This window comes from Dipteris shenzhenensis, chromosome 18 (genome assembly GCF_047967505.1).
Source record: "Dipteris shenzhenensis isolate YYH24624 ecotype China chromosome 18, Dip_SZ_1.0, whole genome shotgun sequence".
Taxonomy (NCBI): Eukaryota; Viridiplantae; Streptophyta; class Polypodiopsida; order Gleicheniales; family Dipteridaceae; genus Dipteris; species Dipteris shenzhenensis.
In genome coordinates this window covers 12105528-12131240 of record NC_141613.1, presented here as the reverse complement: position 1 = coordinate 12131240, position 25713 = coordinate 12105528, and the positions used below count along the sequence as shown (strand labels likewise).

Sequence of the window (25713 nt, the reverse complement as noted above, 5' to 3'; positions counted from 1 at the left end):
GCAGGCAAGGGTAAGACGATGTCCCCTTCCACTTCCTCACCGCAGCATCCAACCCAGTCGGGGAGGGAGCTAGAGGGAAGGGGTGTTGGAAAGGTCACCTCCCCATCTGTAAGCCCCCATATGAGGAGAGCATGGGGGGGGGGGGGGAACCTAGGGTTTGAGAGATTGACACATGAGTAGCAACATGGCTGCCATGTTGGCAAGAATCAAAGAGATCGAAGGTACCTGGAGCTAGGATGGATCTGCAGTAGCAAAAGGCGAAGCAGTAGCCAGCACAAGGGACCCTAGAATAAGAGGCGATCACATGGTGCTAACATTTGCAGGATGTACAGCTGTGTGCGGCGTTGGAGAAGGGCTTGGCAGAGGCACAATTATGGCGGGATGTGTAGGTGCAGATGTAGAACAGGTTTTGGGCCTGCTTGGAGGCCCTGGTTTAGGGCTGGAGAGTGGGCACCCAGGTGGGCAGGAGAAGCAGCAAGGAGGGCTGCAAGGGACTGACCCTAGGAAGGCATATTTATAGCCCATATGGGACAGCCTGGCAGGCCTGGATAAGGGCTGGGACCCTGCCTTGAAAGGAGGGATAAGCCCTTGGAGTATGGGTCAATGGCCCTAAAAAAGAGAGCCCCAAAAGGGCCATTTTGTGGCAGACAAGTCGGCCAGGGAGGGGCTGACTGAGTCTGCTATTTTCCCTTCCCCTGGTCGGTTTTGGCAGGAGAGGCCCTGAGCCTCATTCATCATTTAACCATTCAGCAGGAGCAGGAGCAGGAGCAGCCAAAAGCCATTCCCTTGGGCCTCACACTGGGGGTGAAGGAGAGTGGAAAGTGTGCTGCAGACTGAGCTCCCTAGAGGCTGGACCTCGACTGGCTCGAGTCTAGAGATAGCCAGCAGATAGGAGGAGTTCCTTAAGTTAAGATCAGAGGACTATACCATTGGTGGGACTCTTGATCTATCTCTTTTGTATTGTGTCCATAACTTTGGACGGAAATATATTATTTTGGTGGTTTCTCTATCTAGCTGGTTCATTGTCTATTGATGAGTGTGCACGTCTATTCTATGCACATAAGTTTAAGAAGATTGTGATTCCACGCCCCATACCACTATGTGTGATCTCTTGGGCAATTCTATCAGTCTTCCGTTGTGCGTACCCTCTATTGGGTCATTTCTAACATGGTATCAGAGCCCAAGTAGGAGGCTCACAACTGTGGGAGCTTGAAGGCATGGACCTTGTTGAAGGACGACCTTGATTCAGGAGCTCTTAGGAATCGACTTCCACGACTGGAGGACAGTGCCCTTGCGAGGAGGAGGGTGACTCGGGTTTAGTCAGGTGTGTAAGGAGTTCTAGTCTACTGAAAGATCAGTTTGATCGACTTTGCCGTGTGGTTTAGCAACAGAGATGTCGACGTCTTCAGCCTCTTCAGCCCTTGCTCTCCCTTCCTCCTCCCCCAGATTTCTTTCTTTCACTATCCCTAACTTTGGAGAGTCTAGAATCCTCAGCTCCGACACACCGACCAAGAGATCCTGCTAGAGAGGAGAAAGCCTATGGCATCATTGCTCTTGCCTTAGGAGATGACTATATTCATCACATCTCTGACTTAAGAGTCTCCATCAGAATCTTGGCAGATGGTGCTAGCTCTCACATCTCAAAATTGTCACTTAAGATTGCTTTCTTTGAATTGAAGATGGTTAGTGGCACTCCTGTGGCTGCCCATGTCAATCTTATGCGGAGTCTTATGACTCAACTTGCTTCTATCAACTCTCCAATCACTACAGATGATGCAATGGCAGTATTGCTCAAAAGTATGCCTGAAGATTATGATCATGCTGTTACCACTTTGAAAAATCTTCCTAATCATAATCTTGAAGGTCTTATTTCTGCTCTTCAAGAAGAAGAAAGGCACATGGAACTCCGGAGAGGCAATGACACAGCATACCAGAGAGGCAATGACACAGCCTATGCCATAAAATTTCAAAAGGGCAAGTTTTCACCTTGCAAACATTGTGGGAAGACTAATCACCTCTCAAAAGACTGCTTAAAGATAAATCCATGTAAACATTGTGGCAAAAACAATCACCATGAAAAGTATTGTAGAGCCAAAAAGGAAGCAACTACAAAGTCAGAAACTGCCAATCTACTTTCATTTGACGAGTCTTCACATGATGAAGATTATGCTTTTTGAACCATCTCCATATATGCTCCAGATCTCTCTTTTTATGTTGAGTCAAGGTATTCAGTCTGGATAGTCCTCCAAAATGAATGAAATAAACTATTGTGTTCTTTGTAAACACCTCTGGTCACCATATGATGTAGGCCATGTATATGTGTTTTGCTCCATGGTATCTCCTACAGACATTGTGTGCATGTACATGCAGGGGAGATAACCATTGGAAGGTCTTATGTATCCCTTTTTGTTTACCTCACACCCTTGGGAACCCCTTGCTAGCATGAGATCCCGATTAATCCTTGACCACCATGAGATGGCATGAGAAACTATGAGACTAGATGAATCCTTGACATAGCCTGAGGCATTCCCTTGAGAGGGGGGTTTGTTGGGATATCTCAAGGTGTATGCCCCAGGCACACCTTGGTTTCTATGTGTGTGTGCTAGAGGCATAGTTAGGTGCCCATAAGCACTGTTAGGTGGTAGATGCCACATAGGATGATTGAGAGATTCTAGGAGCTGATTGAGGAGATGATTGTGGAGCTCAGAGGTCATCAGTGGTGTCAGTGATCATGTAAGAGGTGCGTACATATGGACCTCACCTTTCTTCATTCCATAATCAAGCATTCTCATTTTGTGTTCACTTCATGCTTTCCCTTTAGTTCCTCAACAGAAGAAGCTAGGGAGAAGCTCTATAACAACGACAAAGACGACAAGGCATTGCTGGCGAAGGATTACGTTGGCAAAGGAAAGGGCAAGCCTAACTATGGCAAGTCCAAGAAAGATGACTCTGATGACGATGATACTTCCAAGAGGAAGCATAAGATGAAGTGCTTCTACTTCTGCTTTCAGAGTGTCTTCCGGAGGTAGATTCCATGATTGTTGGAGGGGACTTCAACAACTTGGAGTTTGGGGAGGATAAACAGGGGGGCGCCGCCTTCTCTAAGATCCCAACAATAGTAGAGCAGAGCACGCGGGAGCAATTCATTTTGATGATGAGTGGTAGAGACCCGTGGCAAGAGCTAGATTTCAGTAGGATACCTGGCAGCCTTCTCTTCTCTTTCGGACAGAGGAGACATGATGGACTACTTGAGAGGCTAGACCGCTTCTACGTTGGGGACTAGGCACTACATACACGTGGCTCTACCGAGATTCTGGCAGGTACCACGGTGTCGTACCACTGTCTAGTAGTACTTCACTTAGATGAGCCTCGTAGAGGTCTTCCTCGTAAGGGGGTCTGCATTCCAGAAGACCTCTTGCAGGACAAGGAGATCCAGCAGGTCATGGCAAGAATTCGGCAGCAGTTAGAGACGGCACCGTGCGAGGGCTAGGCTTCGTGGGTGGCCGATGCGATCTAGAGGAGCAGTGAGGAGTTATAGGCCCATGCCCTTAGGCGGACGACTCTTCAGGAGTGCGAGCGGGCATTGTGGAGAGACCTCGCCTCCATAGAGCGGCTCAAGGAGCAGGACATGGGATCTCAGTGTGGCTTAGGCACAAGTTTGAGAGTGTTCGCTTTGAGCTTCAGGGCACAGAGATTTGGTGCATTGAGTTTGTAGGCCATCTTGTGGTGGTTCTAGTGATGCCCTATAGGCCATGGTATGTGCCTTGTAGGCTTTTTTTTTTTTTCGCAAAAGTAGTGCTAGTTATATTACTTGAAAGCGAGAGTACAAGAAGGCCTGAAGCCAGCGGGCTGTAATCACAAAACAGATTCAGCCCGAGAAGTCAAAAAGCTAAATACAAGCCTCCTAGGGCATAATCATCGGGGGGTGGACAAACAGCCACGGTGGAGGGGCGTAATGCCACTGAAGACTCTGAGTGGAGTGCTGGAAGAATAACTCCCGGTGATCCCAGTCGCGAAGGAAACGTCGTCTCTTTTCGTTCCCTGCTCGGGACTCTCCCTGTATCCGATCCCACTGACCCTTGAGCGTGTGAATGATCGTGCTCCAGATATCTGCTAGGGTCTGAGTAGTAGAGGTAGTCTGAGCTCCTACAGTCTGCGCGCATCTGGAAGTCCAGATATGCCAGCCGGCGATGCTCCCTATGATCTCCCAAACTGGGTGTCGAGGCAACGCTCCTGCATCTGTCTCTGTCAGATGCCAAGGGAAGCTGTCCATGTAAGCCCAAGTGGCCTGCGTGATGAAAAAGACGGGATCCTGTCTAGAGAACTCATAGGCGAAGTGATGCCCCGGCTCAGTGCTGCACCAACAAACGGCTCCCCAAGTGATCGGTCCTAGCTCGGGTGTAGCCCTAGCTAAGATCCCCATGATTCCCTTCCAAACCGTCTGCGCATGCGAACAGCTCCAAAGGCAATGCTTTAGGGTCTCCTCTTGAAAGCACATCTGGCAATGCCCCTTCTGCCCCATCTGTCTCAGCCAGCTGCCAACTGGAAGCCCCTTGTGTACCACCATCCAAAGGAAGTAGGAGATCTTCCTTGGACGCCAGCTAGCCCAAAGAGTCTTCCAGAAAGTGCGAAGAAAGACCAAGGATATCCCCTGGGCATACCAGCTATGTGCCTGTGTGGGCAGACCACGTTGGAGAGCCCCAAGAGCCCGCCGACCCGTGCGTGCATTGTAAGAAAAGAAGGGGGTGGGGTTCTCTAAGGTCTCCGATGGTGGCCAACGCCACTCCCCTGGGTCCCACTCCACCTCTGACAAGGAGCGGCCCTCCCAAATCCAGAGTCTCCAATCCTGGTCCTGTATAATTAGGGGGTCTATATGCCACGTCTTCCCTTGCAGCCCTACAATGCGAAGGCGCTGCTAGGGAAGCTGGGGGTCGATCATGGCCTCTCTGCTCTGTAGGCGACTGTCATCAGTGATGGAGAAGAAGTGTACCGAAGAGTCCGAGAAGAGGCCTGCCACCACCAAAGGAATGCCTCGTGGAGTGAATTGTCCGAACCACCTCTCATCTCCCGAGAAGAGCTGTCTGGTGTCTACGGGAATCCTCCAACCTGTAGTGATGGCAGCATCAATCTCCGCTCGCCGAGCCTGGATCCCACGAGCCGTACCTATTGCTGCTGCCAGCTCACCTTGACTCAGCAGACTGTAGACGTCCCTTCAAACCCGAAACGAGCGCACGGGCCCACGCGCCCAGAGCGCCCAAGGGATATGGGATCTCTCTCGAAGCTGACGACCTGTACCATCTGTCACCTGGCTGCTCCAGATCAAGGGCTATCTGTCTGTCTCCTCTCGGCAGCTAGGAGGGACCTGGGAGAGGCTGTGTCGCAACTTCCTCCATACTGAAATGAGGCTACGGAGGAAGGGGGAACGGGGCTGAGTCAAAGGTGCTGAAGTGAAGATCCATCGGATAGAAGGCTGCCAAACACCCCCTAACTGGGGGGGGTACACCCACTGAGACCATGCTATAGCAAGAGCTTCCACGTCTGTCCTCCTGGGGTCAGGCCGCGGATGACTAGCTTCCCAAGAAGTGCGTGACTCTGAAGCTCTGGATCTATGATGCCGAGGCCGCCCTCTGCCGGGGGGAGAATGACCGTCTGCCAGGCGACCCTAGCTCTGGTGGTGCCGGAGCCGCCGTCTGAACTTGACCATAGGAAGTTCCGCACCAGTCTCCTCAGCTGGGCTACACAAGACCTCGAGAAACACCAGCAAGAGGCCACATACCAAGCAGTGGCAAGAAGGACCTGGTTGACCACAAGGGCCCTGCCTGCCAAGGAAAGTCGAGCCGTGCTTCAGACAGCAAGCTTCCATCGTATGGAGGCTAGGACCGGCAAGAATTGCTGAGCCGGTGTGATGTCCAGGCCTACCTGGAATCCCAGGTAACGTGTCGTCTGTCCTCTAGGGATCCAACGAAACCCGAGGAAAATACCCCACTGTGAGCTGGCTTTCGAATCCGTAAGAAAACCAACTGACTTATGCCAGTTGATTTTCGCTCCAGCCGCAAGGCAAAACATCTCTAGGGACAGTCTCACACGCTCCAGTGACTCGACATCATCCTGCACATATAGGGCTGTGTCGTCTGCATACTTGAAGTCCAACAGCTCGGCATCCTCTCGAATAGGGAGACGCATCCCGCGAAGACCAGTGGTGTGAGCTCGAAGGAAGTGTGTCATGGCCTCCGCAAAAAATAGGAAGAGGTAAGGCGCTAATGGACAGCCCTGACGTACCGAGCGCTCAAGTGTGAATCTCTCCCCCATCTTGCCGCTAATGATAACCCGACTGGAGGCCGATCTGTAAAGGCTAGCAATACCTCTAATCCACTCGTCCGAGAAACCGAACCGAGCGAGTGTACCTTCCAAGAAAGACCAGTCTACCCTGTCGTACGCCTTCTCAAAGTCGAGAAGGAGTATGGCAAGGTGCTGTCCACTGTGCTGGGCCCATTCCGTCGCCTCTGAGAAAGTGAAGATGTTGTCCAAGATGCTGCGATCTTGGACAAAACCAGTCTGGGTGTCGTGAATCAGATCGTGTAGCAGGGGGCGGATGCGACTGTTGATCATCTTGGCGAGGATTTTGTAGGCGGTCGGGAGGAGGGTGATTGGGCGCCACTGTCTGATCTCCTGGCGGTCCCCCCCTTTGGGGATGAGGCAAATCAGGCCTGTTGCAAGGCTCTCTGGCATCTGCCCGCTGGAGAAGATGTGCTGGAAGGCTGCGAGCAAGGGCCGGTGGATCTGCTCCCAAAAGGTGGTGAAGAAAGCTCTAGAGAGGCCATCCTCACTTGGGCATTTCTGCCCATCAATAGCACTCACCGCATCCTGCATCTCTGCAACTGTGAAGGGTGCGAGAAGGGTATCGCTCATGCTGGGCTGCACGAGTCTCGGTTTAGATCTCCACACCTCCTCCTTGCAAATGCGACCACGAGGGTCTGGGGGCTCCTGTTGGAATAAAGATCTGTAGAAGTCTGTCGCTAAGTCCCGGACCTCATTTGGATCGGTCCTGACACTACCATCCTGCGCCCTAAGAGAACGGAGCTGTTCCCCTGCTAACCTCTGTCCATGAGTCTTGAAGAACTCCTTGCACATCCTGTCGCCTTTCCTAGCCCAGAAGGACTTGGAAGCATGAAATGAAAACTCTGAGCGACGCTGGGTGATCTCCTCTAGCATGGCCCGGGCCCGAACTTCTTGCTGTCTGAGCTCCTCAGAGCCTGGAGAAGACTGCTGCATCCTCTGAATCGAGGCGAGGTCACGTCTGAGACCCCTCTCCTGCGCCCAACACCGCTGTCTGACCTAAATCGCCTCCTGCTGGCAAATGCGGCTAGACTCATCAAGTGCCTGCGCTACCTATGCTGCCATATCCCTGGTAGGGTCCCACTCCTGCTCCCATAGATCCACTATCCTGCTGTGAACCGTTGCTCTGGTGTATATGGAATCTGGAATCCGGCATGAACGTGGAGGTGGGGACTGAGAGGCCGAGTCCAGGACTAGGATGACTGGGGCATGGTCTGAAAGTGTCGTCCCTCGAACCACTCCTGACTCTCCTCCTCTGCCAAGCGCCCAATCACTGACATAGAAACGGTCCAGTCTCTCCAGGAGTCTGCCTCCCTCCCTCCTGTAACCCCAAGAGAAGTCCAGACTCCCAGGCCATCTGCGAAAGGAAGGCTCCCTCCAGCTGTCTCGGCCTCCAACTGCAAAGAGGAAGGAGTCCCAATCTGCCTGCTCTGCCTGAGCTATACCGAGGAACTCTGGGCCCCTTCCCTGCTGATCCTCTAAGGTCTCAAGGTTGTTGAAGTCTCCTCCTACAATCCAAGAGTCCATCTCTGGTAATAGGTCTGTCAAGGATCTCCAAAAAACGGATCTACGTCTGAGATCAGTCGGAGCGTAGATATTGAGGATGCCGATGCGGGATCCCTCAATATGCAAGCCCACCCAAAGCGCACGTCCTGGGATCAAAGTGCAAGAACCAAACACGTGCTGAACTAGAGAAGCGTCGATGGAGGTACAGACACCTCCTCTTCTCCCCTGCTCGCCAATCGAAGGTTCCCAGTAGGTGTGGGAGCGTCCTGTGAGGACGTTCCCACAAATACTAGTCTGTGAAGCCGAAAGCTTGTGTTCCTGTAGTAGGAGCACATCTACCTTTCCCACCAAAGCTGGCTGGAGCTCCTGTCTGAGCACCAACTTCCTGGGGCCACGGGTGCCTGATGAGTGGAACCCGTTGACATTCCAAGAGATAATGCGTAAACTCATGAGGAGGGAAGGTGGGCCACAAATAGCTGTCTGCTTGCGGTCGAAGTCGAAGTGGTCGGAGGATGTCCTGTGTGGAGACGAAGGCGCTTCTGTGAAGGTTTCGAAGGAGAGGTCGGATCATCGGACCCATCCTCTAAAACCTTCAGCAGAGGGGAAAGGCCTTTCGTCCCGTGGTGGTAAGCTCTCTCTAACCAGCTCGACGCCTCTGCCAAGGAAATGCTGTAGAAGCCTGCAACCTCTGAAGTCCTCCAGGGGCGAAGCCCTTCCGCGTAGGCCCACTCCAGCGGTGGTTTGATAATGACCAAGAGTTGGAAACGTTTGGCGCTGTGGCGCCAACGCAGACAAACATCGCCCTCCTGCCACTGCTACTGAAGAAGCTCCGTTGCTCTGCTACCAATCCAGTCCTGCACCTGCTCCTGGGTCTGGTCTCGTATCGTCTCCCAAACATTTTCATTCGTCCATTGCTCATTCCCTTCACTGGAGATAGTGAAGGAATAGCTAGGACCATCGTGCGGAGCCAGGATGGACACCTTACCCTCCGCTCCCTTGCGGAGGAAGAAGATGCTGATGTCTAGGCATGCGGGAAAGGAGCCAATACCCGCTGCATCCAAGTAGTCCCAAGGACCTCCTCGGTAAAACTCCAATGGAAGAGCTCTAGGAGTAGCCCTTGGGCTTGGGGACGAAGATGAGGAGTCTGAACCGGAGGGAGGGGTGCTGGCCATCTGTGGGGAAAGGCCTATCCCCGCCGTCGGGCCCGGAAGGATAGACGAGGGTGAGGTCTGTGCAGGGGGGGATTCCTTCTGGGTGAAGCTCGAGGAAGAGGATGGAGCGGAAACCACTGGTGCGGGGGGTGATCCTGGACGGGGGGGTGGGTGTCGGAGAATCGAGGAGGGGGGAGGTGGGGGAGGGCGGGGTGAGGGATGAGGGGGAGGCTGGCTGACCTTCTCCTTGTCTTTCTCCTTCCCCTTACCGGGCTGTTGATGAGTAGGGATCATCTGAGGGGGCTCTGGCTGTGGCTGGGAAGGTTTTTTGGGGCCTGCCTTGTTGCCCTTCCGTTTTCGTTTGACTTCCGTCCAGCCTTCCCCTTCGGGAGGGGATGTCGCTGACTGGAGCGGAGTATCCTGAGCTGCCTGAACGGGGGTCTTCTGGGAATCTGTACCCGTGAAGCGAGGACAAGAGCGAGCCTGGTGCCCGAAGCCATGGCATCTCAGACATTGGTTTGGGCGACCAGTGACCAGAATGCGCTGCATCACCGCACCTGTGTCTGTCTCTATCTCGAACTCCGACGGGATGCTTTGTGGATCAAGGACTGCCACTTTGACACGTGGCACCCCTTGGGCTGCTGCCGCATCAACGTAAGTGTCCTGCATAGGCCAACCAAAGTGCGCCCCTAGGTCCTTGATGATCGGGCAAAGCTCGGTTGCAAGACCTGGGAAGATAAGGATAACTGGGTGTCGAGGAATGCGAAAGCGGGAATCGAAGTCCGCTACACTGAATCCCCTGTACCAAGGGACCATGAGGATGATCTTCCCACCCACAGAAGTAGGGGATCGCCTGATTATGTCGCTCGCAGCTTGTGCTGAGGAGAGCTTAAGCTAGAAAATGCCAGGTCCCATGAGTGCCACCTCCTCAATGTGACTGTCCTCGAAGTAGAGGGTGGACTGCAACCAATCCCTGATGTCTGCTCGTGATGTCTGCTCGTGAAGGAGAGAAGCCAATGACCCTCCCTTAAACTGATGTCTGGGAGAAGTCCGTGGCGGCCTGCTTCACCAAGGAGACCTGGTGCTCTGTCAAAGTAACGCGATAGGCTGGTGGAGGGGGGGGTCCGTCTGGGCCACCGGTTTCGGGCACGTAGCTGCCATATCGCTTGACTAACTGCGAACTCCCGAGGCAGGTGAAGGGAAAAGAAGAGGGGGGTGGGAGGTAAGGGGCTAAGGGTGGAAGAAGGTGGGCGGGGACAAGGGGTGGCTCAAAAAAAAAAAAGGCGAGGACTAAGGGTGGTGAGGTGAACTAAGGTGAGGTGAGCGGAGCGGAGTGGTGTGAGGCGGGTTGGGTGAGGTGAGCGTAGTGGAGCGGGGTGCGGTGAGTGGAGCGGGGTGAGGTGAACGGAGCGGGTGGGCGGGGTGGAGCGGAGAGAGGGGGGTCGAGGCGGGAAGGGCGAGGTGAGAGGAGCGGAACGGAGGGAGGTGGGATGGGGTGAGGTGAGAGGAGAGGAGAGGAGGGGAGCGAGACGGAGTGGGACGGAATGAGTGTGGCGAGGAGAGGGGGGGGGTAGCGACGGGCGGAGGAATTGGCGGAGAGGGGGAGAGCATAGCGGAGAGGGGGGGCGAAGACTGCACGGCAGCAGTCGACGGAGGGAGGGAGAGGGCCGCGCAAGTAGCGAGGGGGGGTAGACAGGGAGCGAAGGGGGAGGGAGCCCGCAGGAGCTAACACTAGTGTGCCTTGTAGGCATAGATATAGGAACTTATAGTTTTAGTGCCTTTTAGGCCACATAGGGCACTTAGTCCTATGTGACACCTAGGACTCTTAGTCCTAGGGTCTAGGTCTAGCTACAAGTACCATGTACTCTTTTTCTTTCACAGTCTAGTTGACGTGACGGCTGAATCTATCGACTCTTTGCACCTTGCACTTGCTCTTTCATCTAACGATCCTACAGTGGTATCAGAGCTACGGTTGACTCGTCTCCTCCCTCTGAATTTGTACCAGCGCTTCTCCATCCGTACAGTCTGTACGATTGTACGGACGATCGTACTTACAGCTGTACAGATCCGTATCTGCATCGCCATACAGCCGTACAACAGGCGTCGTACCCATTTTGTACGGCTCTCCGTATCTGCGTTGTACTTGCGCTGTATGCCGTACATCTTCCTTACATGCATATGGAAGGTCTTGTAACTGCTTCGTATTGCATTCCGTACTTGCATCACTGTTTAGCCACATGGAAACGTACCTGCATCCGTACTGCCGTACATGTTATTCTGTACACCAGGCTTTTGTACAACAGACGTACCCGCTCCATACAATCTCCGTACATTGTACGTGTGTCGTACATTGGATTCCGTATTGCACTCAGTACTGTTAAGTACAGAGATACTTGTCCCGTACAAGTGCTATCCGTACAGTGGTACTTGTCCCGAGAGTTCCGTACAAGCTTGGCACGTGTGAAGTCTTTTGGAGGGCATTCTTAGAATTTGGGGCTTTTTGAGTGCATGACGGTATTCGGATGAGATTGCAAAACGTGGTCAAAGTCAGTAAGCTGCCTGACACTCTCTCTACTATGTCTGGGACCTAGTGTAGAGAAAATTGTTTATTGACTCTCCCTCCCATCTGTATCCAAAAGGACTCCCGTGCATATGGAAGGCATACTCTGCTCTCGGATCAAGCAATGTTTGCAAGTGAGCCCTTGCCGTAGCAAGGCGCTCCTGTACCCAAGCATCTGAGCAGGAAGCAATCAACAGTTGCCACATCTAGCCGTGAGGCTGAGTACAGGTCAGCTTTCGCTGCTACAGTAGAGTGTGTGTGGCTTCGACAGTTACTTATAGATCTTGGTATTCGTTAGACATCCTCGACTATGGTCTACACAGACTGCCAGAGTGCTTTGGCCATTGCATGTAACCCAGTGTTTCATGCGCGTACGAAGCATATTGAAGTTCACTATCATTATGTTCGGGAGCGGTTGTCAGCAGGAGACATAGAGTGGTCCTATCTTCCCACAGAGGACAACATAGCTGATATGTTTACAAAGGCACTTCCTCGTCCCAATTTCGAAGTCTTCCGTGACGCTTTACACTTGATTCCCTTTGTTACATGATCAGACATATCTTGTACATTCATAGGTGGCTATATCCTTTTGGATGAACATGTGCCACCATGACCAGAAAAATACCGGGTATTCTGAGACGTTTCGAGAATACTTCAGCCCATCCTATAAAGGGGGTTTTTAGGCCATCTTCTGGTGCTTCTAGTGATGGCCTATAGGCCATGGTATGTGCTTTGTAGGCACAGATATAGGCACTTATAGTTTTAGTGTCTTTTAGGCTACATAGGACACTTAGTCCTATGTGACACCTAGTTATCCGAGTCCTAGGGTCTAGGTCTAGCTACAAGTACCATGTACTCTTTTTCTTTCACACTGCAATTGACGTGACGGTTGAATCTATCGACTCTTTGCACCTTGCACTTGCTCTTTCATCTAATGATCCTACAGAGTTCTCCTATCACTCTTCTTAGGTCCGGTGGGTAGCACAGGGGGATAGGATGACGGAGCAATTTTTTGAGACTACTGGGTAGCGATCGGCAGGCACGCAGTTGTAGTGGTACAATGACCCACAGTCTTCAGAGGGACTACACTTGGGGCATGGTGACCTGGTTCCAAATTGATGAGATCTCTCCAGCTTACGAGATACAAGGTCAAAGCATTCAGAGGATAGAGCTGCATGAGGTGGTCCCTCTTGATAGCCTGGCTTCTCCTCCTCTTCCGGAGGATAGCGTTTGAGACGTAGTAGCCAGTGTCACTGCGTGGAACATTTGGGTTGCTCGTTGCAGTCTGGTGATGGTGAGCACCCGGTTCCACCCTCGGCTACCTTGGTCGCCATCTGGCAAGATATCATCTACACCCTTCGCTTCACCTGGGAGTGTGGGACCCCAGGCTCTAGGGTGACTATCGCCAGCCATGCTCGATTCTGCAAGGCTTGGCTTGTAGGAGCTTTTTACATTTTCACTTTGCGAGGGATTCACTGGTTGTATAGTCCCCCCACGTGGTTGTTAGCCGCAGTACTAGAGATCCCCTAGGTAGTGAGCTGGGTTTCTCCAAAGCATGCAACAGAGACCCCAATAACATTCACTGTCAGTGCCATACCTGCAATTGCGCAACCAAGTGCCCAACCAGCCACACACTGCTGAACAATTGCAAGACAAAGCCCTCAATTGCGGCACAGCCAAACTCTGGTGCAATCAATTGACAGAGCACTTCCAAATGGGTTCTCTCAATCTACCAAGGAAACTAATGTTGCATTGGTTAGAAGGGGTTAGGATTTTAATGTGAGGGGCAAACCAATGTTCCATTGGTTTGCAAGGGTTAGAGCTTTAATGAGGGGGCCACGTAGCATTCCCTCATGCATACCTACCCTCTTCCTCTCCTTCCAAGGCCAACGTACATTTTCTATTTGATTATTCATTCTTCACTCCTCCCGAGGTAAAGGGATACACTGTACGAATTCCAAGGAAGGCTTGACTCCTTGCATTTCTTGGTTTGCATGCATCTCGAGGCAGTCCGTACGGCTATACGGGCGTTCTGTACGGATGATTTCCCTGCTAGTACGAGTGATTTTGCTGGCTGTACAGACGTTTATTTGCTGGCTGTAGGGGCGTCATTAATGCTGCTGCTGCTGCACGGATTCCAAAGGCTGCTGTACGGACACTTATTCACGGTTGTGCGGCCCCTTTCCCTGGCTGTACGGCCTGCTCAGCTTCTCTCTCCTGCCCGTGACCCTCTTGCTCTCTTCTATCTCTGATTCCAGCTCGTTATCCCTCTCTTCCTTCCCCACTCCTAGCTGCCAGTTCCTCCTGCTAGCCTCAACACTGGATGTGTTGCTTTTGGAGGTGTTTCGGAGCTGGATTGAAGACAGTTGAAGCTGGTTTGAGTTCTCTTGTCGCTATCCCTTTCATGTGATTGCATTTGGGTGCCTTGGGGCTGCTTGAGCATTTTGGGAGGTGTATGGATGCCTTGTCTTTAACAGTTGGTTACAGTCTTTGTGGAATGCTTGGTCACCTTTACAGTTGGTTATGGACAATGGTGAGTGCCTTAGCCGTGCCTTGGCAATTGGGTACCAGTGTGTGCACTAGGATGGAATGTAGGTTATAGCCAAGGTTTGGCTTGGACAGTGGAATAGCCCGTGGGGCAGAGCACAAGGGTGAGCCCTTGTTGTATGTACCAATTTCATCCTAAAGAATAAATAAATACCGGAAGGGGCACCAAGTGTTTGGGGCCAGTGTGGTGTCTTGTACTTGGTTTCATTGAGCAGGGGCACTCTAGCCTCCATCCAATTATTTCTCCAGTTGTTTTAAGTGGTATTATTTAAAGTAAGTGGTTGGAAATGATGCAATGTGGCTGTGAATAATGAATATGCAATGCGAGTTATGGTCTACTGCCCTTTAGGAAACTGAAGGCCGGTTTCACTTTCTTTGCAAAAAAAAAAGGAAATAAAATCTAGAGTAGCAAAATAACAGAAGAGTATCCGGTGCTCAGAGCTAACGCTCCTAGTGCATGCTCAGGTTCCATATATCCAGGTAACCTGGTGGCTCTCTGATGAGATGTGAGGAGCTCTCGTATTTGTGTCTGTCGAGCTGTCTCTCGATGCGGTTGAGGGCGTGGTCTCCTCGATCTCTGGATCCAGTAGGGCTACGTCAATGGTTATGCTTTGTCTCTGGCGATCGCGACCTGAAATAGACCAAATCTCGATCGTGCATGCTTTGGTCCCTCTCCGTGTCGCATGTGGAATCTGTCTCTCTCGTATGGCAACATCGTGGTGGACACTCCCACTGCTAATCTGTGATGCTCTGATCTCATGAAGATCCTCTTCCTTAGCCTCACCTGCAGTTGACTCAGAGGCATAGAAGTTTGTAACAAGTGTCTGTGCTTTGTCAATCTCGATGATCTGTGGCATCAATCCTCCCTGTTGCACTCTGGTCTGTCGCATTAGTATATCTCTCTGTCGTTGCATCTCAATCAGATAGAGGCCAACACAAACTTGATCGGGAAAATGGATCAGCCGTGTAAGTGGACCTAAGTCATGTCCCTTTGGAAATTGGAAGTGATATTGCCCTCGGATCTCATAGTAGACTAGGCAGATACATAGAAAGTGCTCCTCTATCTGGATCTCCTTTATCTAGCATAGTGTGCAGATCCTCTGCTCTCTGGGTATGCTTGCAACTCTCGCCGCCTCGATCCTCAGCTAATGTGATGAGACTTGCAACTGACCCATGGCGATCCTTAATGCATGTGAGACTCTCCTATCCTCGAGGTACTGAGGTCTGATGATGAGACGATGCTCTGAGACCCTCAGGAAGTGGTCATGGTAGAACTGGATCTTGGTGGGGAACTCCTCTCCCCCCAAGCTCCCCCCAAGCCCTAGATGTGTGGAGTAGGAGAAGGTCCAACCGTATGATATGATTGATCTCATCTTGTGGGATCATCTTGGGTGGTGCATCCATGCTGTACTGAAAGGGGGGACGTCTGTTCATTTGAATGCCGTGACTACCAAACCAGGTGGATACTAGTGCGTACTATGCTGTATCAACACTGCTCTCTGCTAGTCGCGTGGTGCTAGCCTCGATAATCTCTACTAGGGTAAGGCGCAGACTCTGTGGAGGAAAGTCACTGTCTGAAAGATGGCATCATCCTGGAGAGGAGTCATGGCGAACTCTGCCTGTATAATCTGAAGGGGGACTGAGGGCTTGCTCCGAATCATGCTGGATCCCATAATCACCTGTAGCCTTTCAAACCTCTTCCACTCTGTCGCTGAAATATCACTCCCCGAGAAAGGTGCTGCATACATGGCAGTCGGTATATTAATGTCCACGGGAGACCAATAGTTCTACGGGACAGCAAAAAAGCCCAGCTAGTACATCTGCTTAGAGAGAGAGAGAGAGAGAGAGAGAGAGAGAGAGCATGGATGTCAAGATCAGATAGTGAGCTGTCTGAACCAATGACAAACTCTTCAATGTCAGAGCTCTTTTTTGTTTTGTTATTGTTATTGGTTTTTCTGGTTTTTGTGCTTAAGAAAATCAATAGTTGGGAATATAGTATCTTTAGAGTAGCATGTAGTCTATACATCATGTCAAGACTAAGAAAGGTCCATATTTAGTCTCAAGCTAATATGTCACTGTCTGGAAACATCTTTCTTGGTTGGTGGTTTGCAGCCTGTAGTGGATGCCTTCGACCCGAGATTGCTTGTGGCTCCTCCTATATTTCATACGCTTGATTTTGCCACTATCAAGGTAACACTTTCCCCCCCACTCCCCCTTCTTTCCTTCCAAAGTTTCCTTTCCCTGCACACATTCAGGAATCTATTTATTTTTTAATGAAGTACAAATCTAAAGTGCGCAGCTGCTATATTCTTGTACACCAGTTCTATTGTCATGAGAATGTATTGCTTTTCTCAATTTGTTGCTTTGCAGGAGGAGGACTTTTATGAGATAAATATCCCTTTAAGTTTCACTGCAACCATGGCTGCTCGTGTTCATGGTCTTGCCTGCTGGTTTGATGTGCTCTTTAATGGAAGGTATGGCAATTAGGTCTCAGTTAGTTGCTGTCCTTCAATGTGTGGTCTCAATTCACGGTCTGATTTGTTTTTTTAAAGGGGATTTTATTTTGTGGTTACTGAACATCATACCTTACAACATTTGAAGTTTGTTGCCTTGCCTATTTGAATGGACAAATTAATAGTAATCGTATAGTCGTCACAAGCGGTTGTAGCTTGAATGAAGAGAATATGGACTACTTTTTGATTAGCTTTCTCCTTTAGTGCGAGCCTTTGTTATGGGTGAGTTTGCCCTTCACATTGGGTGTGCCAATAGAAACTCAGTACGAGGACCTTTGTATAAATGAATGCTCAAGTATGTGTCGGTGTGTGGATTTGTATGTGTGAGAGCATATGTTTATACTATGGTCTACACCCACCCTTGGGCGGCGTTAATGACATCGGTGGGGATGTCATAGTAGCTAGTACCTCCTATGCATGATGGAGTTTATGGTTTTCAGCCTTTTGAGTGACTATCATGTGATTGAAGCTGCACTATGTGTTGTGTTGTGTTTTTAGAGAATGAGTTTGGGCACATGTTAGTGGCTTTAGAGTCTAGGGCTCCACACAGACAGACTACCCCCTTTCAGTATAGCTTTGAGTCCCTGCTCACATATCATGAGGTGAACTAGGTCATCCGAGAGAATCTCTTGCAAGCCATGTATGTATGTATGTGCGTGTACATGTGTACACACACAAACATGCATACATACATATACATATACATATACATATACATATACACCTATATTGTGTACACACACATATATACATGTACATATATATACACATACATACATATACATATACACATATATTGTATACACACACATATATATACATGTACATATATATGTATGTATATGTATGTCTCTATGTATATGTATATGTATATGTATGTATGTATGTATGTATGCATGCATGTATACTTTTGTAAGACAAGAATATGTCCAATCATACAAATTTAGATTTTTTGTTGATTAAAAAATTTTAGCTGTTGGGGCTTCCGTAACTGCGTAAGATAATTCGATGTATGTGTATGTACACACACATACACACACACTTTTTTTTAAAGTGAAAACTTTTGATTGATTATATTACAAGAGTAGCGATCTTAAAACGAGGCAGCCAAAATTACATCAGCTGAAAATCTCAGTGTATGCTAGTTATACATCATGATCTATGCAGTGCGTCTGCAAGCAATCAAATAAGGATTGTTCAGAGAACGGTTAAAAAAGCCAAACAAGGAAAATATAGGATCACTAAAGACTTTACAGTTCCTGTCTGTCCATAAAGTCGAGAGTGCCCAATAGCGAACCCAAACAAAGAAAAGATGAAACTCCGGTCTGGGTGGATGAAAACCAAAGAGCCAGAAAGACTTCCGAAAAGGAACAGTCGGGAATCTCGCTCGCAGGCGCTGTCGCAGAAGATCAATGAACTCACGAGAACATGGACAAAATCAGAATAAATGAGACATAGTCTCCTTAGAACTCAAACATCTGTGGCAATGAGCAGGATCAATGAATCAGAATAAATGAGACATAGTCTCCTGAGAACTCAAACATCTGTGGCAATGAGCAGGATCAATGTGTCTATGTGCCAACATGTGTCTAGATGGAAAAATGCCCAGAAGCACTCGCCAGAAGAAAACCTGTTGGCGAAGAGAAGTTTTGTAGGCTCAAAGTTGTTGTAATCTCTTTCTCCACCGCTTGGTTGGGCGATGCATTCGCCAAATAGAATTGCCTTTGTTTGAAACCCAAGGTTGAGGCAAAAGGATTTTATACGATGCAGGCACCGTAATCTGAGATAGCCTCAAAGGGCGAGAAGAGGACCCTGGGGAAGTCAAAGTCCAATCCTCCAACCTGTCGTGAAGTTCCAAAGGAGGAATCGGAACAAAAGGCGAAAGCATATAAGCAATTTGTTGCCACAAAGCACGATAATGATAGCCCAAGCCATGCTGTGTAGCTGCCAGAGAAAAAGGTAGGATAGAGCCATCATCATGAATAACATCAGCAATAGAAGTGATGCCCCCTTAAAAGAAACAAAGTAGGAACGGCGAGGTTCCTGTAAAGCCAGTGGAGACTAAAAAGCTGTCGACCAGTGAATGCTGTCAGCGTGTAAAGAATTACCCAGCAAGGATTGTCGACCATGCCATTCCGGATGAGAGAGGACGCACTTCCAATCAAGAAGCAAACTGGAGACCAAAGGGCAGCCAGGCAAATTGCCGTCGATGCGACCAAATATGAAATCCCAGTAATTGATTTGCCGGTGACCAAAGGCAGAAATACTGATATGTGTGACCAGAGATCTAATCATAAGAGCCCAAGGCTGATCACCTTGCAGAAATTGCAGCAACATTTTTCCCCTGTGAGCAAGGATGTGCACCTGGATATTTGTGATGCTCAAACCACCATGCATCTTAGGAGAACAAATTTGATGCATTTAAAGCAGCCTGAGACTCTTTTTGCCATGTTTGGAACGCGAAAAGATTTCCATAATGGGAAACATGAAAGAAGTAAGATCTGCCTTGGTGAACAGGATCAATGGCAAATAAAATTGAATATAAGCCACAAGATGACCTGCAGTAGGATCCCTGATGTCTTTAAAGCCGCTAGCCAAGTACACCGAGAAAAAGGCCTGTGACCCGAAAGAACCCAATCCATGGGTATGGTTGCATCAAATCTGCTGGATTCTCCTTGTACTCTCTCTTAGGTGACTTACTAAGTGGAGTGTGTGATCATGTGGAAGTCTTTTGAAGATCTTCCCGGACCCACCGAGGAAGTAGGGCCTCTCTCCCATCTACACCATTAGAAATTCCAAGTGGTTTGCCACGATCATCAAGTATATTGTCTTTCTACATGATAGATTGTGTATCGATCTCTTCCAGAGAGGAGGGGGGAAACTCTTGATGTTGGCCCAAGTTTTTAGGATAGCAGCCATAAGAGGGGAGGAGGGAGTCATGAGATGGGCTGAGGTAAATATCCACTTTGTACTATCCATTCAATCTCCGCTTGTGGAAGGAGAGTAGGGTTGTACACATCTAATGAAAATGTCCTTCCAGGGTTCCTATCCTAGCAAGAGTCCTTTGACCACCATCTTGCATAATAAAGCTTTGCTCTGCAAGTCTGGATGTATTATATTGAGGGCTTGTTGCCACGTAGGTAGGATCAAAGTCTCCCAAGCCACAGTGCCATGGTTGTGCGCTTTAGCTATTGGTTGCAGGTACCAGGACAGATATAAGGATAACGTAATTTGGAGCTAGGCGAGCGATTCGGAGCTCACTCACATGACCAAGTGCTTTGAAGACTCCAAAGTTGCCCCTAGTGGCATTAGTTAGGAAAGTAGACTAGAAATTGGACACTTGGCATGTTGCCAAAAGAATGAGTTTTGAGCTCTTGTAAAAGTCTTCACGTTTTGAATTTTGTAACGATCAACTTTACGCTGAACTCTCTGCTCTCAGAATTTTTGAAGTAATAAAGACCTTCGGGGGGGTCCAGCCCGGCTGTTGTCTTGGGCCCTAGTGTGCTGTGTGTGTGTGTGTGTGAGAGAGAGAGAGAGAGAGAGAGAGAGAGAGAGAGAGAGAGCTGTTTGCAATGTTCACAGTGAGAGAGAATGAGCTGTTAGTATTGATGAAAGGCTGCATCATTTATCCAAGCATCTCTGCCACTGTATTGAAAGAGAAAGGCATCCCAAGTTGCTCTCTCTAGTCAATAAATGGCACCTTCTCTTTTGTCTAGCCATGTAGAAGTGACATCTCCAATATTCCATGACTCTGTGCAATGGGGGCCCAAGAAAAAAGTTTGTTATAGAAGAGGACATGGTCTCCTGTGTTGGAGGGCATGTAGGTTGAGCACACCAATCTTCCGTCCCCCGATCAACAGAACGATACATTGTGCTCTAGAGGGTATAATGACACCATGTCCGAATGAAAGGAAGCTGTGATTTAAATGCATGCTCCCCCTCTGGTGTTCAAAGCAAGAGACCAAAAGGTATGACTTGAAAGCAGTTTACCTAACTTCGGATAATCTCTAGCATCGAGTTTTTGTAAGACCTGGTTGAAGCTGAATCTGAATCAGTTGCCTATGGCTTCGATGAGGTACACCACCAAGGCGTTGTATGTTTGAGTAACAATCCTCATCGGCGAAAGGAAGCAACGTGGAACAACTTACTCATCTAGTGGCGAAAACAACTCCCTATTGCATAAATCTCCTAGAATAATGCAGAAGAGGGAAATTAACATGGGAAAGAGCCCCAATAGTTGTGGAGCTATCAAATGAAATACCAATAACTGTGTCCCAATAACTAGAGGGTACAAACTCCATCTCTCCAAGGTTTGCAAGAGGAGAGGAGTTTCTGTGAGCCAAGAACGATGCCGGAGTCCCTAAAACCCTGTAAGGATATTAGAGGAGATAGAAATTGCTCCCTTACCTCGATCAATGAGGGTAGACCGATTAGCTGAAGTGAAAGGATATAGCGCGGACAAAGGACAAGGGCCTGCCCACCAATGCCTAGGAACCCATGCATTGCATGGCCGTATGCCATGTCCATACCTCATCCAAATATGGCAGAGTTCTTCACTTATCCTAATGTTTTCTGGCTTTTCATATATTTGATGATTATTACTGGGTTTTTTGCCACATGCATTGAGCCCATAATGTTTATATTTTGAAATCAGACCGTCTTTAAGTTTAAAACCATTGGAAATTGTTGACTTTTAATTCATAATGAAAGCATCTTCATATTTGTGTGCATGGGATCCTATATGACAATCAAATCTTCTTCTCAGATAATACTCAAGCATATAGACAAATTTACATGAAGTATACATAGACCTGTAAGTAACTGGTTTTGCATGGCAATTTCTTTTCACAGTACTGTGCAGAGATGGCTCACAACTGCACCAGGAGCACCAACTACCCATTGGTATCAATTGCGCTGCGTATTATCTCAGCCCTTGTATGTTATGGCGGGACAAGTCATCACAGGGCATCTCAACATGGTTGCTCATAGTGCTCAGAGTTACACCTTGAATCTCACAATGTCAGGTACGGGAGTACGAAGAGAATTTGTAATGACGTAGTATGTGCTGGGGTGTGAGCTATCATCTAGACGTGCAGTTTATGCATCTGATTGAGGTGATAATTTAATTGATTTCATTTTGCGATTGATTGGTTAAAATTTGCTATGTGAAACTATTTGAACAGTCAAGATGTGGGGTGCATCGGGTCAAGCTGTTGTACAGACATCTTCAGGAAAGCTGGATTTGAAGGAACCTTACTATAGAATGTCACAGCCTCAACCTTATACGTGGACTCAGGATCAAATTCAACAGCTACATCAACAGGTCATGATACTTTCCTCTTGGTTTTTTGGTATTATGATACGGTATTGTTACTGCCTAAGGTATCATGTGAATTGCAGACTGCTTGCAGCGGTGTGTACAATATTATGTGACGAACTTGGGCTGTAGTTTTGGGTATTCACGATTTTAAGCAGAAGGCAAAGATTTGATTGTTTGCCGTTTCAAAAGACACTGCAGTATTGTTTGGCCGGATGAGGGATTGGGATGGAGAGGGACGAGACCCGAGGGAATGGGATGGAGAGGCCACTTGCAAGGGAATGGGATGGAGAGGGATGAGCTAAAGGAGAGGAGCAGCCAGCTGCCGGGCGAGCAGCAAAGATGCAGCAGCCTGCTGCAAGCACTGGAGCACAAAAGGGGGCTTAAGGAAATGCAAGAAAACAGCAAGGGAAGGTAAGGAGGGCAATGTACTTTGCGCTAGAAAGGCAATACAAGGTTGCCGTTTTCTGCACCAATTCGCTAAAGCAAGAAAAGGTAAGCAGTAATGGCACATCCAGTATCCATATCCCCTTATTTTCCAATTGGCTTTAGAGAACCCCGTTAGCGTGTCTGTTTATAGTGGATCACCATTAACAAACTTGGTCCCTGAACACATTGCATCATTCGCTTCATGACAGCCCGCTTGGCTGAGAATTCCTATGGTATAGCAAGATCAGGCCTTGAACAGGTTCAAATATACATCAATGAGGCAAAGTTCTTGACATTAAGAGAATGAATCCTCAAGTGGTGCGGACCTATTATTGTACCTCTGTGGTTGCGATAAAGGAGAATAGAAACTTGTTGGATGATTTTCTATAAATATTCCTTCATCATTTTTAGTGTATGAAAAGAAACAGCAACACTTGAATCATCTGAGGAAACTTTCAAAAGTACAAATAAGAACCTAGCTGAACCATGGCATCAAGCATTATGTACAGAAGAAAAGTTCATGTGGATGAAGAATGACAAAAATCATTGGCATAACTTTCATTACTCCGCTATTATTGTACCTCTGTGGTTGCGATAAAGGAGGATGGAAACTTGTTGGATGATTTTCTAATAATATTCCTTTATCATTTTTAGTGTATGAAAAGAAACAGCAACACTTGAATCATCTGTTTCCAAAGTACAAGTAAGTGTAAATATCCTTGAACCTGGCTGAACCATGGGGTCAACTGCTATGTACAGAAGAAAAGTTCATGTGGATGAAGAATGACAAAAATCATTGGCATAACACTCATTACTTGCAAAACCTTTTATTTGATGTTTCCGATGAAGTATTTTGGATACTTTTTCAGCCCCCCCGTCCCGCCCCCCCCCCCCCCCCCCACTTCCCCCCCGTTTGGCCTGCCCTGTAGAAGGGAGAGTCTTAGTAATGAAATCAGCTCCAAGAAACGAAATTGGTTGTAATTTTTGTCCCACTAGTATTGGTCCAAGTTGGACTTTCCTATTTCACTATTAGTCCACGTTGAATTCCTATTTCACTCCCTTCTCTCTCTCTCTCTCTCTCTCTCTCTCTCTCTTCCCCCCACTCTCTACCTCCACGCCCGCATCATCTCCCAAAGCTGCACCCCTCCTCCATTGTCTCCAACGCATTTGCTGCTGCTTCCACCTCTGCTTCTTGGAAATTTCTCCACCAACCTTTTGGGAAGGCCTTATGATGGCAAAAGTCATTCGACTTGTTTTTTTTTCCTTTCGCTTGTTGGAAATGATGGCAAGCTTGTCAATAAGAATGATTTACTAGGTGTAAGTGTTTGGAACTTGATTATTGTCGAGGTTCTTTTTGAATTAGAAAAGTCTTGCAGGGCATGGTTGCATAAAAGAGCTTGTTGCAATGCTCAGGCTATTAAAGGATCTGGTATCTAAACTGTGGCAGGGTAGTCAACAGTCCCAGCAGACACATGCTCAATTGTCTCAAAATCAAAGTGAACCCGCGACCGTCGTACCACAGCTGGCAACTTCGACAGCTGGAATTATGCAGAGGCAGCAACAATTGCAACCTCAGCAGCAGCTTCTTTCTTCCATGCAGCAGCATCCTCCACAACAAGTCTACCAACAAAATTTTTGGAATGGTTCATAGTTTATTGATTATGCCACAGAAATGACATTCAACAGGTCTCTCTCTCTATCTCTCTCTCTCTCTCTCTCTCTCTCTCTCTCTCTCTCCGCCTTCCACCTGACCCTCGAAAACTTTTTAAACAAAAGGTTTTTCTTGTTCTACCCAGTTTTTAGGGTTGTACTCTATAGGCGTGAATAATTTTGATGTAAGTAGGACAAAGCTGTACACTTTCATTTTAATAGGCCGTCGGGGCTTAGATCTGCAGACAGAAAATTCATTGTGTGTTGTGATCGGGATGAAGGGATCTCGAAGGATGGGATACCAGCCTTGTAAAATAGTGAGCTTTAATATTGTACACTGATAACTTTTAAAGACAAAACAAGAAATTAGAGGCTGCGTCCTTGCAGAATATTGTGAACATGATGATGCCGTGAATTTATGTTGAACACAGTTACATGAACAAATTTTTCTGGGCTCCCTTTGTTGGTGTCTCTAGTTTACATCTGTGAAATACCAGGCAGTGGCAGAAAGTTTGGAGACCAAGAAGATTTGTTGACTGATTCAGATGCACTAAATTGAAGTTCTCCTTTACTATCTACATTTGATTTCAAGGATCCTGCTCAGTTCCTTTTTGATCCATATGTCTCAATCCAATCTAGTATTGCAGACATAGGGAAATCCATAGAGTCAATGCGTGAAGGAAAAACGGTTCTCATGTGGGAGGAGCTGAGAGAGACTGTCGTGAGCAGAACCAAAAAATGTAGTACCTGATTCTTTTCCCAAAGCAACCTCAAACTAGCTATGTTCTATGTGGTGGGGTCACATTGGTAAAGTGGTTGAAATTTGTGTGAGGCCATTATTTTACTAAGTAATGTGTGGTGTTTGTATTATTGGCCTGTGCATGTCGTACAATCAATTTAGACAATCGAGAATTTTATTCTTAAAATGAACCTCCAAAAGCCTTTTTTTTGGTGGGGGGGGGGGGGTGTGCGGGGGGCGAGGGGTTTGTTTTGATTTATATCTATATGATCAGTTCCATCCTGGTCTTCAGCTTCATTGCTATGGATCATAAATCATGAATCATAATATTAAATTTAGTAGCAAAGTTTTGGCATTGACCTCGATGTGTGCCTCTCCTAGGAATTATTATCAATCATGATATAGTTTTAATACTTGAATTTCAACTTTCATCAAGACCGTATTTCAAATGTCAACTTCACTCCATGGATTCAAATGCATGGAAACTTAAAGTTTAAATGTGGTACAAAAGGAAACTCCGATGACCATTATCCACAGATTTATTCCAATTAAAAATAAAACACAATTGATTTACTGAATGTACCTATTACTTTAGTTCCACACAAATACTTGTACGTTGTCATAGATATATTGAAACATGTGCATTATTTTGAACAAGGTTATTACCTCTACACAAATGACGATGACAATGAACAAGGTTACTACCTTTGCTTGCAACAAATGACAAATGTCCATTGCATAAATTGTTGAAGGGGCGATTATGCTTGCACAAAGGAAGGGCATGGCAATCATGCCACAAAATGCCTTGCATGTCAAAAAATACAAGTAAATTCCAAAGAGAGAGAGAGAGATTATTAAGTCTATAAAAGAACAAAAGTTAGATAAAATTAAGTAAATCCAAATGCAATGAGAGCTAAGGAGTCACTAGAGCCTCCCAAGGTTGATCTGTTTGTGAAAGGGCACAC

The 25713-nt window shown here is 47.9% G+C and overlaps 1 protein-coding gene across 2 annotated transcripts in view; it reads left to right on the top strand.

Moving 5' to 3' along the window:
• LOC147890806 (putative histone-arginine methyltransferase CARM1) overlaps window positions 1-24784 on the top strand; it is a 125683-nt gene extending 100899 nt beyond the window's left edge. For both annotated transcript variants that reach the window (XM_087389439.1, XM_087389438.1), the window contains 5 exons: window positions 16213-16290; window positions 16471-16574; window positions 21465-21637; window positions 21797-21936; window positions 23807-24784. In XM_087389439.1, the coding sequence (XP_087245565.1) occupies window positions 16213-16290; window positions 16471-16574; window positions 21465-21637; window positions 21797-21936; window positions 23807-24010 (699 nt within the window). In that variant the 3' untranslated portion in view covers window positions 24011-24784. The remainder of the gene's footprint in view (window positions 1-16212; window positions 16291-16470; window positions 16575-21464; window positions 21638-21796; window positions 21937-23806) is intronic.
• The last annotated feature ends 929 nt before the right edge of the window (window positions 24785-25713 follow it).